This window comes from Rhinoraja longicauda, chromosome 28 (assembly GCF_053455715.1).
Source record: "Rhinoraja longicauda isolate Sanriku21f chromosome 28, sRhiLon1.1, whole genome shotgun sequence".
In the NCBI taxonomy this organism is placed as follows: Eukaryota; Metazoa; Chordata; class Chondrichthyes; order Rajiformes; family Arhynchobatidae; genus Rhinoraja; species Rhinoraja longicauda.
The window spans coordinates 5,169,277-5,188,066 of NC_135980.1; the positions used below are offsets into that span (position 1 = coordinate 5,169,277).

Genomic DNA, 18,790 nt, shown 5'->3' on the forward strand with positions numbered 1-18,790 from the left:
CAGCGATCCCCGCACATTAACACTATTCTACACACACTAGGGACAATTTTTACATTTTACCCAGTCAATTAACCTACATACCTGTACGTCTTTGGAGTGTGGGAGGAAACCGAGAATCTCGGAGAAAACCCACGCAGGTCACGGGGAGAACGTACAAACTCCGTATTTCTGCTTATCCATGTGCCTATCCAAATGTCACTATCGCATCTGTCTCCATCAGTACTCTTGGCACCAAAATCAGCACCAAAGTTCTATAAAGCTGTATTACATCCAAGGTATAAGTATCCCTTTATGAGCATGTTGCCAGGACTTGAGGGGCTGAGGTATAAGGAGAGGTCGGGGAGGCTCAGACTGTATTCCTTTGGAGTGTAAGAGGATGAGAGGTGATCTTATAAAGGTGTATGTTCATGAGGGGAATCAGCAGGTCAGATGAACAGTCTTTTCCCCAGAGTAGGGGAATCGAGAGCCAGAGGAATCATGCTTAAGGTGAGAGAAGAAAGATTTAACTGCAATCTGAGAGGCAACCTTTTCACACATAGGGTGGTGGGTATATGAAATAAGTTGCCAGAGAAGGTAGTTGAGAGAGAAACTATGAAATATAATATAGGCAAGGTTGAGAGGGATATGGGCTAAATGCAGGCCGGTGGACTAGTGTAGATGGGGCACCTAGGTCGGTCTGGCAAGCTGGGCCAAAGGGCCTGTTTCCCTGCTTTATGACTCTATGACTCTACGTACTGAGAACATAGCCTGGTGGTTCTTTCTCATCTTCTACAGATGCACCAAAGAAAGCATTTTATCGGGATGCATCACAGCTTGGTTTGGGTATCACAAAATGCTGGAGTAACTCAGCGGGTCAGGCAGCATCTCAGGAGAGAAGGAATGGGTGACGTTTCGGGTCGAGACCCTTCTTCAGCCGCTCCACAGCTTGGTTTGGGAACAGCTCCATCCAAAACCACAGGAAATTGCAGCTAATTGTGGGCACAGCACAGACCATCACACAAACCAACCTCCCTTGCATTGACTCCATTTATACCTCACGCTGCCTCGGCAAGGCCAGCAGCACAATCAAGGACGAGTTGCACCCCGGCCACTCCCTCTTCTCCCCTCTCCCATCAGGCAAAAGGTATAGAAGTGTGAAAACGCACACCTCCAGATTCAGGGACAGTTTCTTCCCAGCTGTTATCAGGCAACTGAATCACCCTACCACAACCAGAGAGCAGTCGTGAACGACTATCTACTTCATTGGTGAACCTCGGACTATCCTTGATCGGACTTTACTGGCTTTACTTTGCACTAAATGTTATTCCCTTTTTATGTATCCATGCACTGCAGATGACTCCACCGTAAACATGTATTGTCTTTCCGCTGACTGGATAGCAAGCAACAAAAGCTTTTCACTGTACCTTGGGAAATGTGACAATAAACTAAAGTAAACTAGATGGGGTACCTTGGTCGGTATGGGAAAGCTGGGCCAAAGGGCCTGTTTCCGTGCTGTGTGACTATGATTAAACATTGACAGCCTAGACTGGTGGCTCTTTCTCAGCTAGCCGAGGTACCTTCAGCAACCACATCCACCCTCATCCAAGAGTGGGACATGTTGAGTACGATACGCAAGGCCTCTCTCCCTGGCCTGCCTCATTCAGCGTTCCTGGCGTCTGTACTTACTGGGCAGGTCGGGTGACGTGTCTTGTCTTGGCAACACATTTTGGAAACGAGCATCTTGGTGAGGCCGAGCTTGTGATCGTTGCGTGGGGTACATGGAGCCTGAATGGAAGTGGAGTGGTGGGGGAAAGGGGGAGATGGGGGGGGGGGGGGTAGGGGGGGAAAGAGAAAATATTTATAAATTCACTTGTGTTTTGGTCAGTAACATGGTCACTCCACCTCGCCCGTCAGGCAAGAGGCACTGATGGTTGAAAACGCACCCCTCCCAATGCAGGAACAGTTTCTTCCCAGCTTCATGCTGCCTCGGTAAGGCCACCAGCACAATCGAGGACCTGTCTCACCTCAGTATCTCCCTCTTCTCCCATCAGGGCCAGTTTCTTCCCAGCTGTTATCAGGCAACAGAACGGTCCCCTCGTCAGCTAGAGTGTGGTCCTGACCTCCCATCTACCTCATTGGAGACCACTGAACTATCTTTAACCGGACTTTATCAGCCTCCAATGTTATATCTTGCACTGATTGTTGTACCCTTTATCGTTTATCTGTGTACAGTGGACGGCTTGATTGTAATCATATCTCGTCTTTTCTCTGACTGGAATGCACGCAAACCAAAGCTTTTCACTGTACCTCGATACACACGACAATCATAAACTAAACTGAACTGAACTGTGATGCTTTGTCTCAATTACATTGAATCTGTAAAGAATAACTGCATCAATAGGATCAGGGGTTTCAGTTTCAGTTTAGTTTATTGCCCCGTGTACCGAGGTACAGTGAAAAGCTTTTAGTTGCGTGCTCACCAGTCAGCAGCAAGACAATACATGATTACAATTTTACAGTGTGCAGATAAGGGAATAACGTTTAGTTGCAAGGTAAAGCCAGCAACGGATAGATGGAAAGACGTCAGAGGTAGATAGTAGTTCAGCACTGCTCTCTGGTTGTGGTAGGATGATTCAGTTGCCTGAGTCAAACAGCCCTTCAAATGGAACTTCGAACAGTACAGCACAGGAACAGGGCTTTTGGCCGGCAATATCTGTGCCAAACATGTTTTCCCGATGACCACGTGGGTTTCCTTCGGGTTCTCCGGTTTCCTCCCACATCCCATAGACGTGTGGGTTTGTCGGTTAACTGGCCTCTGTAAATTGCCCCTAATGTGTTAATAGACAATAGACAATAGACAATAGGTGCAGGAGTAGGCCATTCAGCCCTTCGAGCCAGCACCGCCATTCAATGCGATCATGGCTGATCACTCTCAATCAGTACCCCGTTCCTGCCTTCTCCCCATACCCCCTCACTCCGCTATCCTTAAGAGCTCTATCCAGCTCTCTCTTGAAAGCATCCAACGAACTGGCCTCCACTGCCTTCTGAGGCAGAGAATTCCACACCTTCACCACTCTCTGACTGAAAAAGTTCTTCCTCATCTCCGTTCTAAATGGCCTACCCCTTATTCTTAAACTGTGGCCCCTTGTTCTGGACTCCCCCAACATTGGGAACATGTTTCCTGCCTCTAATGTGTCCAATCCCCTAATTATCTTATATGTTTGGGAGCAGATGATAGAATGGGATAACATAGAACCAGTGTGGACTCGTGATCGATGGTCGGCATGGACCTTGTGGGCTGAAGGGCCTGTTTCCACAAAGCTTCTCTAAACTAAACAAAAGACCACGAAGTGATCGCTTTCCAAATCAGGCTGCTGTGGCATTTTGTGCGGAACTTACAAGTTTAGTTTACTTTACTTTAGTTTGGAGATGCAGTGGGGAAACTGGCCCTTCGGCCCACGAGTCTGTGCTAACCAACGATCCCCACACACTTACACTATCCTACACACACTCAGGACAATCTATAATTATGCCAAGCCAATTAACCCACAAACCCGTACGTCCTTCCTCCAGAGGAAACGGTAGCTCTCGTTGAAAACCCACACAGGTAATGGGGAGAACGTACAAACTCCGCACAGACAGTACCCGTAGTCGGGATCAAGCCCGGGTCTCTGGCGCTGCAAGGCAGCAACTCTACTTCTACGCCACCGCGGCCGCCCTAGTTTAGAGATACATTGCGGAAACAGGCCCTTCGGCCCACGAGTCTGCACTGACCAATGATTACCACACACTGACACCATCCTATACACACTCGGGACAATTTACCATTTTACCAAGCCAATTAACCCATAAAACTGCACGTCTTTCCTCCAGAGGAAACCGGAGATCCCGGTGAAAACCCACGCGGTTACGGGGAGGACGTACAAACTCCGTACAGACAGCACCTGTGTTATCCAAGCACACCGTGTCCTCTAGTGCCAGCGATGCCAGCTGCCCCTGTCCTACACTTTGGAAGTGGTGTGTCTGTCCGCCGTTCAAAAACAAAACCCCAAAATGCTGGAAACATTTAGCAGGTCAAGCAACATTTGTAGAATGTGAGACAATTAATGTTGCAGGTTAAAGGTCCTTATTTCCACGCTGCGTCTCTAAAGTCTAAAGAATCTGGTCTGCCATTCGACCATGGCTGATCTATTTCTCCCTCTCAACCTTATTCTCCTATCTTCTCCCCATCGTCCTTCATGCCCTTACTAACCTAGAGCCTGTTAATCTTCACCTACACCCGAAACAGGAAAGCTCCAACTGAGCAACTGTGCTGATTGAAGCAAAGGCTGGCTACCTACCAGGGTGAAAGGCTGGTCTTCTGGTGGTGGTGGTGGTGGTGGTGGTGGTGGCTGTGGTGGTTTGTGCCCAGGGCAGGTAAGTCAGAGGAAGGCCAGCTTCTATCACAGCCGTCTCAGGTTGTCTCAGCGGACTATGGCCATCTTGGTAATGACCGTAGCTCTCATTAGGAAGCCAGAACTCGTACTCAATTCCCGAGTTTGCCTCTTGAAGGAGAACCTGCAACACAAGTGGCCTTTTGACATCCTAATACCTCCATCTTTAGTTTAGTTTAGTTTATTTGTCTCGTGCAGCGAGGTACAGTGAAAAGCTTTTGTTGCGTGTTAGCGGAAAGACAATACACGATTACAATCGAGCCATTTACAGTGTATAGATACATGATAAGGGAATAACGTTTAGTGCAAGATAAAGCCAGCAAAGTCCGATCGAGGATAGTCCAAGGGTCATCAAAGAGGTAGGCAGTAGTTCAGCACTGCTCACTGGTTGCATTAGTTGCCTGATAACAGCTGGGATGAAACTGTCCCTGAATCAGGAGGTGTGCGTTTTCACACTTCTGTACCTTTTTGCCTGATGGGAGAGGGGAGAAGAGGGAGTGGCCAGGGTGCGACTCGTCCTTGATTATGCTGCTGGCCTTGCCGAGTCAATGGAAGGGAGGTTGGTTTGTGATGGCTTGTGTTGCCTTGGTTCGTGTATCTTCTTGTAGAGGGTGGAATTATTTGGGTCTGAGTTCATTTTATTCACCTGCTATTTCATCAAGGACATGAACAATTCAAGGACAACTTAAAATACCAGGCAAAGAAACATAATGTAAATCAGAAAGAAGACACAAACCTTGACATTTATAGAGCACCTATTAATAACCAGAGCTGTTTTTGAGTGACTCGGACATGCAAACAGCAGTGTAATTTTTACATGAAGATTTGTACCATCACATGGAGATCTTCTGCTGTGGGTCCAGCAGCCTCAATGGACTCTTGGTTGCCGGTTGAACGTTTGTACTGTATCTTGGTGCCGGCAATGTCATATTCACCAGGCCAGTCTATGATCCAGTTCCCATTAATCACGTAATGATTCTTGCCATTTATTAACGCTGCAGACAGAAAAATATAGATTTTAGATTTTTAGATTTCGAGATACAGCGCAGAAACAGGCCCTTCGGCCCACCGGGTCCGCGTCGCCCAGCGATCCCCGCACATTTAACACTATCCTACACCCACTAGAGGCAATTTTTACATTTGCCCAGCCAATTAACCTACAAACCTGCACGTCTTTGGAGTGTGGGAGGAAACCGAAGATCTCGGAGAAAACCCACGCGGGTCACGGGGAGAACGTACAAACGCCGTACAGTACAGCACCCGTAGTCAGGATCGAACCCGAGTCTCCGGCGCTGCATTCGCTGTAAGGTAGCAACTCTACCGCTGCGCCACTGTGCCGTGCTAATATAATCAGGAATGTTATTGTCCACAATCAATTAATCAAAAGCACAACATCCCATCAATACAGAATTATTTTATTCCGACTTAGGATATAGCCTAGAAACATTTAGACAGGTACATGGATAAATAAATGTACAGAGTCTTTTACCTAGGGTAGGGGAATCAAGAACTAGAGGACATGGGTTTAAGGTAAGGGGGGAAAGATTTAATAGGAACCTGAGGGGCAACTTTTTTAGACAATGGGTGGCAGGGGTACGGAACGAGCTGCCAGAGGAGGTAGTTGAGGTAGGTACTATCACAACGTTAAAGAAGCATTTACACGGGTACATGGATAGGACAAGTTTAGGGAGATATGGGCCAAATGCAGGCAGGTGGGACTAATGTAGATGGGACATGTTAGTTGGCGCGGGCAAATTGGGCCAAAGGTGCCAGTTTTCAGCTGAATGACTCTATGACTCAATAAATAATATATGATTACTTGAATTGAATTCAATAAAAAGTAAAGCAAAAAATGTCAAGAGAAGCCACCAGGGCCAATTTTAATCTGCTTCCCAATAGCTCTGCGGCCAATGGATTTGCACTAACCCTAATGCACTGTGGATGGCTTGACTGTATTCATGCATAGTCTTTTCTTTGACTGGATAGCACACAAACAAAAGCTTTTCACTATACCCCAATCCACATGACAATAATAAATGAAACTAAACTAAAACTAAGGATGGCCATAGAGTGTTAAACATTGTTACATCTCGGTTCTTGTGTAGGCCAAGTAATGATGGGTTTATTTAAAAGGACACTATTTATTGATGTGTTGTTTTTTATTACATATGGATAGAATGACTAAATATATAAACACATTGGCCTCGAAGGATTTTAACTGGTTTCTCCAGATCCCAGGTCTCCAGAGTATTAGTACGGGTATTGTCAGCTGTCTTCAGTGTTACATTGAGAATCCCTTGGAAAGGACATCCTTGATGCATGGGGCCTAATCCTTCTTTAAGGCCTCCCAAGCAAGAGGTGAGTGTTGGAGAGAATTGGCAAGGATATACCCACAGAACTCCGATGAAGGGTCTCGACCCGAAACGTCACCTATTCCTTTTCTCAGAGATGCTGCCTGACCCGCTGAGTTCTTCCAGCATTTTGTATCCATCATTAATGATGAACATGGATTGCTTGCATGATCTCCATTAACATGAGATAGAGATATCTAGGACTAACTCATACATGCTTTCATATCAAGCAGATTTATTCACAAAATGCTGGAGTAACTCAGCAGGTCAGGCAGCATCTCGGGAGAGAAGGAATGGGTGACGTTTTGGGTCGAGACCCTTCTTCAGACTGAAGCCTTCTTCAGACCCTTCTTCAGACTGCATATCAAGCAGACTTGATTACTGCAATGCCTTATTTACCGGTCTGCCTTCAAAATCCACCAACAAGTTACAGTTCATTTAAAATGCCGCAGCCTGGCTTTTAACAAATACCAAGAAAAGGGAACATACCACCCCAGTATTATACTCCCTTCATTGGCTCCCTGAAGATCCAGGATAGACTATAAGGTCCTCCTTATAGTCTACAAAGCCCTAGATGGCTTGGGAGCAGCATGTCTTACAGAGCCCCACCTTCTGTATGCCCCTACCCGGGCGCTCAGGTCTTCCGTTAGCCACTCAATGCCGCAGCAGTAAGAAAATTGGGGAATCAGCCTTTTTCAACTACGTCCCCAAGCTGCGGAATAACCTGCCCAGGGCTATGAGAGGCATCGACTCAGTTGAGATTTATAAACGCCAGTTAAAAACATTTCTTTTTACTCAAGCTTTTAACTGATTTTACATCCTTTGTTCTTTTACATTCCCAATTTTAAATTTTAAATTTAAAAAATATAAATCTGTGCTATGTATGACAATAGACAATAGACAATAGGTGCAGGAGGAGGCCATTCGGCCCTTCGAGCCAGCACCGCCATTCAATGTGATCATGGCTGATCATTCTCAATCAGTACCCCGTTCCTGCCTTCTCCCCATACCCCCTGACTCCGCTATCCTTAAGAGCTCTATCTAGCTCTCTCTTGAATGCATTCAGAGAATTGGCCTCCACTGCCTTCTGAGGCAGAGAATTCCACAGAGAATATGCCTATGAAGTGGGACACAAGTGTCAAGCAAAGCCAATGAAGCGGTTCACGTGTCAAGCGAAGTTTTCTTTATTCCTCAAGCACCGTACAACTCCCCAAACCCCCAACAAGTTCAACTCCTCCTGGGACTCCACTACCACTCCTCCCCATTCCAAGTTCCGTGACCCCGAGGGTTCGCACCACGCGTGGCTCACCACCAGGGGCCGCCACACCTATGTCCTTACTGTTATATATTGTATCTTTGTTGAGACGTGTTTGTTTTTGTGGAAAGCACTTTGGGCCGCGTTTAAATTGCATGAAAAGTGCTATATAAATAAAAGTTATTATTATTATTATTAATATTAACCAAACAAGGCAAATAGGACTAATAGGTATCATATTTGCCTGCATTTGGCTCATAGACTTTTAAACCCTTTCTATCCAAATGTCTTTTCAAAGTCAATAGACAATAGACAATAGTCAGGGGAGAGGCGAGGATCGGCGGAGTCAATGGTCGCAGCCTACGGGCGGCCGGATTGCAGGTAAGACAATAAACAATAGACATCAATTGACAATAGGTGCAGGAGGAGGCCATTCGGCCCTTCGAGCCAGCACCGTCATTCAATGTGATCAAGTCGTAAGTGTATACGCTTTAGAAATCAAAATCGTATCGTATTTGATCTAAATTGCTTTTAGATATTTGTGAACTAACCTCACAAAATATAAAATGCTCTGAAAACCACATGCTTAGTTCGATGAAATCCACGCACATTTCTAATCACACCAAACTATGATCTAGGCTTAATATCGGTTTTGGGTACTGTGATCAACACACTTAATACTTCTAACTTTGTGTCAACAAACATAACTGGCGCAAATCATACAAAGCAGCTTGAGGTCCATTGGCCTCCATTTAAGGATCGGGAATGGGGACCAGCAAATGGTCAGGGGGCGGTGGGAGTGGGTGTAAGAGGTTGGGGAGATGGTGATCAGGGCTTCAACTGGGGAGAACGGGCGGTCACTGGTCCAGTCGGAGGTTCTTATGGGAGACACTCTGACGTTGTTGGGGCAACTGGAAGGTTGGGTGGGGGTTCGTGAGTGGGGGGTAGGTGGCCATGGTCAGGATTGTGTGGAGATATGGGGGTTGGCGAGGTGGTGAGGAGCAGATTGGAGGGAGATGTGGGAAGGAATGGTGAAAGGTTATCTGAGACTTCACTTGGTGGGGCCCCACACTCCAGTCTGTCTGAACAAGAGTCTGAACCCGAATCATCACCAATCCAGATTCTCCAGGAATGCTGCCTGACACACTGAGTTACTCCAGCACCAGAGAAAACCCAAGGGTCACAGGGAGAACGTACAAACTCCATACAGACAGCACCTGCAGTCAGGATCGAGCCCAGGTCTTTGGCGCTGAAAGGCAGCAACTCTACTGCTGCGCCACTAAGCTACCCCTATTCCTCTAGCACTTAGTGTTTACTCAAGCCTCCAACATCTGTAATTACTTGTGTCTTCATGGCTAAAGCTCTTCACTTTGTCCCTTCCACTTTATCTGCAACTTGCAGTTTGCAATCCTGTTCCACTTTCCCAAATGTACTGAAAACAAACGAAAATGCAGGATAGAAGCATGAAAGCCATTAAGAACCCAAATTCCAGTAACAGGCTCCTACCAAATGCCTTTCCCATCTGCTGTCACCTGATTGTTCCACTTACTCAGTCGACCAAGTTAGAACTTGTACCAGATAATGATTCAGAGAACGCACTGATGGTAATGTGGTACTGAGGAATTAAGAGCAATTAACTGAACAAAACCATCTGTGACACCTGTCATGTTCATCAAGTAATCTTGAGGGAAAATATTTTGGAATTGCCAGAATTTCCACAGTCTCCGTTGGGGAATCAGAATGTTCAACTTGTCCACCAGGTAAAGTTAGTTTGGATTTTGAAGCAATAAAGATGTGAAATAATAGCTTGAAGGTGAGAGGGGCAAAGTTTAAAGGAGATGTTTTCTTTCTACACAGAGGGTGGTGAGAGGAACGTGCTGCCAGAGTTGATGGCTGAGGCAGGTGCCACAGTGGCATTTAAAATGCCTTCGGATAGGCAGATGGATGTGCAGGGAATGGAGGGATGTGGATTAGGTGCCGGTAGGTAAGAGATGGACACAAAATTCTGGAGTAACTCAGCAGGACAGGCTGAAGAAAGGGTGACCTTTTGGCTCGAGACTCTTCTTCAGACTGATAAGAGATGGTCGTAGCATCGTGCACGCACGGAGATTGTGGGCCGAAGGGCCTGTTCTTGTGGCTGCATTGTTCTATGTTCTGTGAAATTGTGAGCGTTCACTGTCACTACTTTGTAATCCTGAGAATGATTTGGGGTTGAATGAGAAAATGTGGAAAGTGGTGTGAGTGTTTTCTTCAGAGGTTGTCTTTCTCCAGTGGAGTCAAGGAAAGGTCATAGGGCAGCACAGTGACGCAGTGGTAGAGTTGCTGCCTTACGGCGCCAGAGACCTGGGTTCGATCATGACCATGAGTGCTGTCCGTATGGAGTTTGTACGTTACCCCTGTGACCACGTGGGTTTTCTCTGGGTGCTCCAGTGTCCTCCCAGATTTTAATGACATACAGGTTTGTAAGTTAATTGTCTTTGGTAAAAAAAATGGTACGCTGTCCCGAGTGTGTACGATAGTGTTAGCGGCGGTGATCGCTGGTCCCTGCGGATTCGGTGGGCCAAAGGGCCTGTTTACGTGCTGCATCTCTAAAATCTAAAGTCTAGAGTCGTAGAGTCATGTCAAGAAAATAGAGATTGTTTAATTGTCAACAGAACAATGAAAGTCCTACTTGCAAAAGTTTAACAGGCCTGTGAACGCAATATTCACAGATAATATATAATATAATAAACAAAACAAAAAGATAAATTAATAACTCTAATACTAGTGCAAAAAAGCCCTGCGTCCTTTGTGCAACCAAAGACAGTCGATATTTCAAAGTTTAGTTAGTGCTTGGTAGTGTTCAAGTACTTGATAGACACAGAAAGCTGGAGTAACTCAGCGGGACAGGCAGCATCTCTGGAGAGAAGGAATGGGTGACGTTTCAGGCCGAGACCCTCCTTCAGTACCTGATGATTGCTGGGTGAGAAGAAGCTATTCTTTGGAGCTCTGCAGCACAGAACAGGCTTGTTCGGCCCATCTTGTCCATGCTGACCAAGTTGGCATCTTGGAATAGTCCTATTTGCCTGCATTTGGCTCATAGTCCTTTAAACCTTTTCTGTCCAAACTTCTTTTAAAAGTGGTAAGCGTATACACTTTAAAAATCAAAATCATATTGTATTTGGTCTAAATTGCTTTTAGGTATTTGTGAAGTAATCCCACAAATCCCAGAATATAAAACACTCTGAAATCCCCATGCTTAGTTCTATGAAATCCAAGCGCATTTTTAATCACACTAAACTATGATTTCTATTTGGCAAATAACTTAACGCTCAAAAAAAAAAAGACTTTTATAGATGGGGATCAGATTTCCTTCAGATTATCATTATTTATTTTCTTACACTACCTGTTGCTCCACTGCGATTTCTCCTCAAGGTATGCCTACTTTGAAGAAGTTCTCCTCCTCTCTTCGATGAGAGTTTAGCAACATGCTCTCTCGCTCCCCCTCTGTGATTTCTCCTGCCCTCCTGCTCTACGACCACATTTTGATCCAGACTCGCTACTTGGCTCCCTTTATCTTCCTGTCTCCACCTATATCCTTCCTTTGTCCCGCCCACCTGACATCAGTCTGAAGAAGGGTCTCGACCCGAAACGTCACCCATTCCTTCTCTCCTGAGATGCTGCCTGACCTGCTGAGTTACTCCAGTTATTTTCTTACACTTTCAAAATGTAAAGATTTTTAAAAAAAGTTATTTCTAAGAAGATTATGATATTTCAGGTTCTATGGTCCAATCATTTTTAGCATTTTCTATAATGCTTAAACTATGAACTAAATGTGACAGAGAGATGCAAAATGCTGGCGTAACTCAGCGGGTCAGGCAGCATCTCTGGAGAAAAGAAACGGTGACATTTTGTGTCGGAGCGTCACCTAAAGTCTGAAGAAGGGTTCTGAGCCGAAATGTCACCTTGTAGGGACATACGGATTAGCGGGGGGGTCTCGAACCCTCGGTTGGGCTAACGGGTCACGTGGTGCGGGAGCACGAGGTATAGTTGTCTCTGGCGCCAAACTGGAGAGATGAGATTAGATTATATTAGTAGTTAAGTAGTGTGTGTCCAAAGTAAATGCGTTGCGCCTTGTCACGGTTTTTACCAAGAATAAAGTCTTTTGATAATAACGCTCGTTTTGGACTCACTACATTGGTGACCCGAACGTAAGATCTGAAGCGAACACGCAGAATGTCACAGGTGGGAGCGAATGCGGGCGAGGTTCGCCTACCGCCGTTCTGGGCCCATCAGCAGCACCTGTGGTTTGTGCAGACGGAATCACAGTTCCATATTAAGAAGGTGGAGAGCGACCAGGAGAAGTTCCACCACCTGGTGAGCTGTCTGCAGGCGGAGGTGGCTGCGCGGGTCAGTCAATATCTGACCAGTCCACCCCAAACGGAGCAGTACGTGGGGCTCAAGAGGCTCCTACTGAGGACTTTCGGCTGGAGCCAGAACCAGCGGGCTCTGAAGCTCCTCCATTTACCAGAGCTGGGGCAGCGGCTGCCGTCGGAGTTGATGACCGAGATGCTGACCTTGGTAGGCGACCATCAGCCGTGCATGGTTTTTGAAGCGGCATTTCGGGAGAAGCTACCCCGGGACGTCAGGCTAGTGTTGGCCGACGTCTCGTTTGAAGACCCGGTAGCGTTCGCCGAGAAAGCCGACGCGCTCGTCAGGGAGCGACACACCCGATACGACTCGGAGTCTGCACTGACCAGCTATCCCTGCACGTTAACACTATCCGAAACTATGGACAATGTTTACATTGATACCAAGCCAATTAACCTACAAACCTGTACGTCTTTGGAGTGTAGGAGGACACCAAAGTTATCAGAGAAATCCCACGCAGGTCAAAGGGAGAACGTACAAACTCCGTACAGACAAGCACCGGTAGCCATGATCGAACCCGGGCCTCCGGCGCTGTAAGCGCTGTAAGGCAGCAGATAGGGACTTGTAGAGCTCCATAATTGTCTGCCTGGACAAGTGTAAACCCTCGCATCAGCCTGGCTTTTCCAGACTCTAAACAGTTTATTAATTCCGAGGGACAGGAAGCATCTCTGGAGAAAAGGAATAGGCGACGTCTCGGGTCGAGACTCTCAGTCTGAAGAAGGGTCTCGGCCCGAGACGTCACCTATTCCTTTTCTCCGGAGATGCTGCCTGACCCGCTGAGGCTACTCCAGCTTTTTGTGTCTTTTTTCGGAAGCCAGCGTCTGCAGTTCCTTCCTGCGCATTTTTAATTCCGAACCTTGCTTTCACTTTAAAAGAAGAGTTCGCTGAACCTTGGAGGAACTGAACCGAGCTGGACTCTTAAATCCGCAGCACTGTAACTCATGTCACCGACGTCACGGCAACAGATACACAGCAGCCTCTTTGTCCCGGCAGTGGGAATCTTGACATATTAATCATTGGTGTCTAAAAACCACTAATTAGTGCTTCCTGATCCCTTGTTGGAGGTCTGATGAGGCTCAGCGTTGCTCTCCTAGCCCGAAGGTCACAAGTTCAACTCTCAGGGTTGCCTGATTCCCAAGCTTGTTTACACTGGTGTCACTAATACTGAGAGCAGGGACGCCAAGTACTCTGCCCTAGGGGAGGAAGCTTCATTTCCTGTGGCCGATGTGACACCGCTCCCCTGACAAACGTCAACATGTCACAGCGCCCTTGCTTGCATTTAACTTTAGCAATAACTAGACCAAGTAGACCCGTTGGGCCCAAACCTCTCCTGCATTGGTGCAGCACCCTGTCCTCCCCCGCTCCCCTCTCTCCTCAACCCACCCTCTCCCCTCTCCCTTCTCCCTCCATCCTCCCCTCCCTCTCCCCTCCTTTTAAACTTTAAAATGTGAATAACTTTAAAAATATAACACCGATTTCAATAAAACTACTTGCATTATCACTGAAGTGACAATGGTGAGTACGGTGGGCCTAAAATTGTCGCGCTATCGTGTACCGTTTTGGTTGAAGTTCAGTCACAAACAAGGTAACAAACGAGAGTTTTAGTCTATAGATAATCCATGACCACACGATCGCTACCGACCTACATTAGGGGGTTACTTTAATCAGCCGGTTTGTTTGCTGTACTATAGCAAGGATGTGTTTGTGCCCGCACCTGGATCTCGAAATGTCATAAAAAGGAACTGCAGATGCTGGATTATACCATCGATGGACCCACACCACCCTGGCCACACACTCATTGCACCCCTGCCATCAGGAAGAAGGTGCAGGAGCCTGAAAACTGTGACGTCCAGGTTCAGGAACAGCTTCTTTCCCTACAGCCATTCGGCTATTAAACACGACAAACTCAAATAAGATCTGAACTACATGGACTATTATTGTAACTCAGCGGGTCAGGCAGCATCACAGGAGAGAAGGAATGGGTGACGTTTCGGGTCAGGACCCTTCTTCGAACTTCCAAGGCCTCTCTCTCCGTGGCCGTTGCCGCCAGCTTCCACGGCTTCCCTGAGGCTTGCACTACGGACTTTAGTTTTGCCTTATTTTGTCATGCCGTTTGTAGGTTAATTGGCCGCTGTAAATTGTCCCTAGTGTGTAGGATAGAACTCGTGTACGGGTGATTGCTGGTCAGCACGGATTGGGAATACAGAGCTGAGTTCTATAATAAACATGAGCTTGTCTCTGTCGGGTTATCTAGTGGCCCCATTATCTAGTCTTTCCCATTGAACGCACGATGACCTGAGCTAATTGCAACATTGGAATTAAACGTTGGCTGACATCTGAATGCCTCAGAAGGCTGTGGAGGACTTCAATGGATATTGTTGAGGCAGAGATAGATAGATTCTTGATTAGTACGGATGTCAAGGGCTATGGGAAGAAGGCAGGGGAATGGGGTTGAGGGGGAGAGGCAGCTCAGCCAATTATTGAATGGCGGAGTAGACTTGATGGGCCAAATGGCCTAATTCTGCTCCTATCACATGAACTGATGCAGTCAGTTAACAAAGGGAGTTGTGACCAAACTAGGAATGAACGACTGCAAAACCTTTCAACACTTATAACTTCAGAGACTGACTTACCAAGGTAATTCTTGCTGTTGTCTGTAACTTTGATGTTTGTGGCTCCAGCAGGGATCACTGTCACGTTATTATAACCAAAGTAACCTAGGATTAATTAGACAAAATGCACATTAATACCATAATACTAATTACCACACCAATTTCCGATGTTATATTGGGCATTATTTTGGAGATTTGAAGCATTGTTTTATCCAGTCAATGGTAATGGATTATTCACCCATTTTAATTTTAACATCTAAATAATAAAATTCTTGTTGGGGCACCTTCAAATGGGATCAAAGAATTCAGAGTTGGTTTTAAACCCAAAGGCTCCATGCAACCACAGGTCCATATATTATAAGCCTAAAATGAAAAGCTTTCATCAGTTAGAGGAACAGAATTAGGCCATTCGGCCCATCTAGTCTACTCCACCATTTGCATTTTTATAGCACCCGTCATGACCCAAGGATATCTCAAAGTACCCTTTGAGAGCAATGAAATAATCTTCGAGGTGTCGTCACTGTTTTAACGTAAGAAATACAGCGCAAAGTCCCACAAATAGCAAGATGACAAGGGCCCAAATCATCAGTCATTGCTATGCTATTCTGAAGTGGATATTGATCAAAGATAATTCCTTGCAGCTATTCCAACAAGCAGCATTAAAATCTTTGATACCCTTCTGAGAGAGGACTTAATTGTAACATCTGATCTCATACAATGGAGTGGGGGGCTAGAGTTTAATGCTCAGGCTTCTGCAGTTGAATTTGAACTCATCACCTTTTGATCCAGAGGCAAATAATTGCCCATTGAATTGGAAATTAGAAAACACCTGAATTGGCTGCTCCATCTTTTCCTTTCATCTTTCCCTCCAGTTAACGTCCACCTTCCCATTCCTCCCCTCTCCATTTTTCTCCCTCTTTCCCCCTTTTCCATTGCCTGTCTGGAGGTTGTGTGTAGCTACCAGGAGTGTTCAGTTTGACAGCACTAACTTACAGTACTTCCTTCTTGGTGTAAGCAGCAAAAGCACTTGTCAGCAAAGATAATAGAGCGGAGGAAGATAGACCACCGTCAAAATCGCCTATACTGGAGTGTCGGACGCAAAGGAGCCATTTTAGTAAGCAAAACCCGCCGTCCGTTATGCCTCTCGCAGTGTAATCAGTGTTTTGGGGGAACAGTGTGTGTGATGATACCATTAAAATGCAGAATATATCTCATCTATCAATTCACAGATTTTTGTTATTTAAAAAAAAAATGTTTCTGCAGGTTTCTGCCTACTAAAATAGCGCCGTGACATACTACGGTTTTTAGGGTCAAGTGGTCTATCTTGCTCCTCTAGTATCTTTGCTTGTCAGCTTCAAGCATCTTTAAAAGGGCGAATCCATCAAAGTGGTTTCTCAGAGTGAGAATATCCCAATTGAATCTATTATTTTTTGATGAGTTCCAATTTGGGCAAGATGCAGTATCTGTTAAGCATGTTGCAGTATCTGTTAAGCATGATGCAGTATCTGTTAAGCATGTTGATGAGGTTTTATATTTTCATATTTCCTTTAGCACTCAAGCGGGCCACACGGTGGCGCAGCGGTAGAGTTGCTACCTCACAGCGCCGGAGACCCGGGTTCGATCCTGACCACGGGTGCTGTCTGTACGGAATTTGTACGTTCTCCCCGTGAGTTTTTTCCAGGTGCTCCCACTTCCTCCCACACTCCAAAGACGTGCAGGTTTGTAGGTTAATTGGCTTCTGTAAATTTGACCCTAGTGAGTAGGATAGAGCTAGTGTGTGAACGGGCGGTGGTTGGTCGGCACATATTCAGTGGGCCGAGGGGCCTGTTTTCGTGCTGTATCTCTAAACTAAACTGAAAGTCAGTAACTTGGGGCCTCAGATTCAAATTACTTGGCAGGTAGATGATTGTTTTAGATTTTAGATTTAGAGATACAGCGTGGAAACAGGCCCTTCGGCCCACCGAGTCCGCGCCGCCCAGCGATCCCCTCACACTAACACTATCCTACACACACTAGGGACAATTTTTACATTTTACCCAGCCAATTAACCTACATACCTGCACGTCTTTGGAGTGTGGGAGGAAACCGAAGATCTCGGCGAAAACCCACGCAGGTCACGGGGAGAAAGTACAAACTCCGTACAGACGGCGCCCGTGGTCAGGATCGAACCCGAGTCTCCGGCGCTGCATTCGCTGTAAGGCAGCAACTCTACCACTGCGCCACCGAGCCGTTAGAGGGGAATTGGAAAATAGCATATTTCATTCCACATGTGACGGTGCCCTGGTACCCACTGACTGAAAGTGTGATGGAGGCAGAAGTTGTCACCACGTTTAATAAACACTCAAGCGAGCTTTGAAAGAGCTGGAGACCAAAAGCTGGGAAATGGGATTATTCTGAGGCTCAATCTTCCCAGCATGCAGCTGCGCAGGACCTGTGGCGCCCCCTTGAGTCACAGCGGGCTACTGGTGTTACTGCCGGCGATTGGCGTGGACGGGAACTCAGATTCATGTTTTAGTCAAGGCACAAGGCATTCACCCATCGGCAAAGTCAGGGCAATCACCGGTTGTGGGTAGTGCTGATTGGTAGACTCTCCGGACCAGGATGCACGAGCTGTTCTGCCCGCCGCACACTCTGCACACATCCATGCTGGCCTTCGAGCCCAGGATGTTGTCACAGCCCACCGTCTGAAATGAACAAGAAAGGGGTAAAGAACACGACACGATGGCGCAGCGGTAGAGTTGCTGCCTTACAGTAGACAATAGACAATAGACAATAGGTGCAGGAGGAGGCCATTCAGCCCTTCGAGCCAGCACCACCATTCAATGTGATCATGGCTGATCATTCTCAATCAGTACCCCGTTCCTGCCTTCTCCCCATACCCCCTGACTCCGCTATCCTTAAGAGCTCTATCTAGCTCTCTCTTGAAAGCAGCTCTTGCAGCGCCGGAGTCCCGGGTTCGATCCCAACTAAACTTGTACGTTCTCCTTGTGCCACTGCGTGGGTTTTCTCTGAGATCTTTGGGTTCCTCCCACACTCCACATACGTCCAACTTTGTAGGTAAATTGGCTTAGATTTTTTTTAGATTTAGAGATACAGCGCGGAAACAGGCCCTTCGGCCCACCGAGTCCGAGCTGTCCAGCGATCCCCGCACATTAATACTATCCTACACACACTAGGGACAATTTTTACATTTTACCCAGTCAATTAACCTACATACCTGTACGTCTTTGGAGTGTGGGAGGAAACCGAAGATATCGGAGAAAACCCACGCAGGTCACGGGGAGAACGTACAAACTCCGTACAGACGGCGCCCGTAGTCAGGATCGAACCTGAGTCTCATGCGCTGCATTCGCTGTAAGGCAGCAACTCTACCGCTGCGCCACCGTGCCGCCCGTAAATGTAAATGTAAATTGGTGTAAATGTAAATTGCCCTTAGTGTGTGTGGGGTAGTGTTAGTGTGCAGGGATCGCTGGTCAGTGCAGACTCGGCGGGCCGAAGGGCCGGTTTCTGTTCTGTTTCTCTACACTAAACTAAACTAAATTAAACACAGGGAAACGCTTGTGATGATTCACCCCGAACACGCTGCATGATGCAGTCACTGTGAAGAAGGCACGTTCGAAAAGGCGCAGAGGGAATCGTACACACACATCTCAGTGGGCTTGGCCCACATTCTGTGCAGAAGGTTCACTTGCAGGAAATACATTTTCATTCACCTCATTGTCATAGTCATAGAGCGTGGAAACAGGGCCA

At 46.6% G+C, this 18,790-nt stretch overlaps 1 protein-coding gene across 2 annotated transcripts in view; it reads right to left on the reverse strand.

The window, feature by feature from the left end:
- The window catches only part of adamtsl5 (ADAMTS like 5), a 144,167-nt gene that overhangs the window by 17,550 nt on the left and 107,827 nt on the right, over nucleotides 1–18,790 (reverse strand). For both annotated transcript variants that reach the window (XM_078423593.1, XM_078423594.1), the window contains 5 exons: nucleotides 17,601–17,724; nucleotides 15,062–15,145; nucleotides 5,244–5,407; nucleotides 4,320–4,536; nucleotides 1,666–1,764 (listed from right to left, as the gene is read on the reverse strand). In XM_078423593.1, coding sequence (XP_078279719.1) covers nucleotides 1,666–1,764; nucleotides 4,320–4,536; nucleotides 5,244–5,407; nucleotides 15,062–15,145; nucleotides 17,601–17,724 — 688 coding nt within the window. The remainder of the gene's footprint in view (nucleotides 1–1,665; nucleotides 1,765–4,319; nucleotides 4,537–5,243; nucleotides 5,408–15,061; nucleotides 15,146–17,600; nucleotides 17,725–18,790) is intronic.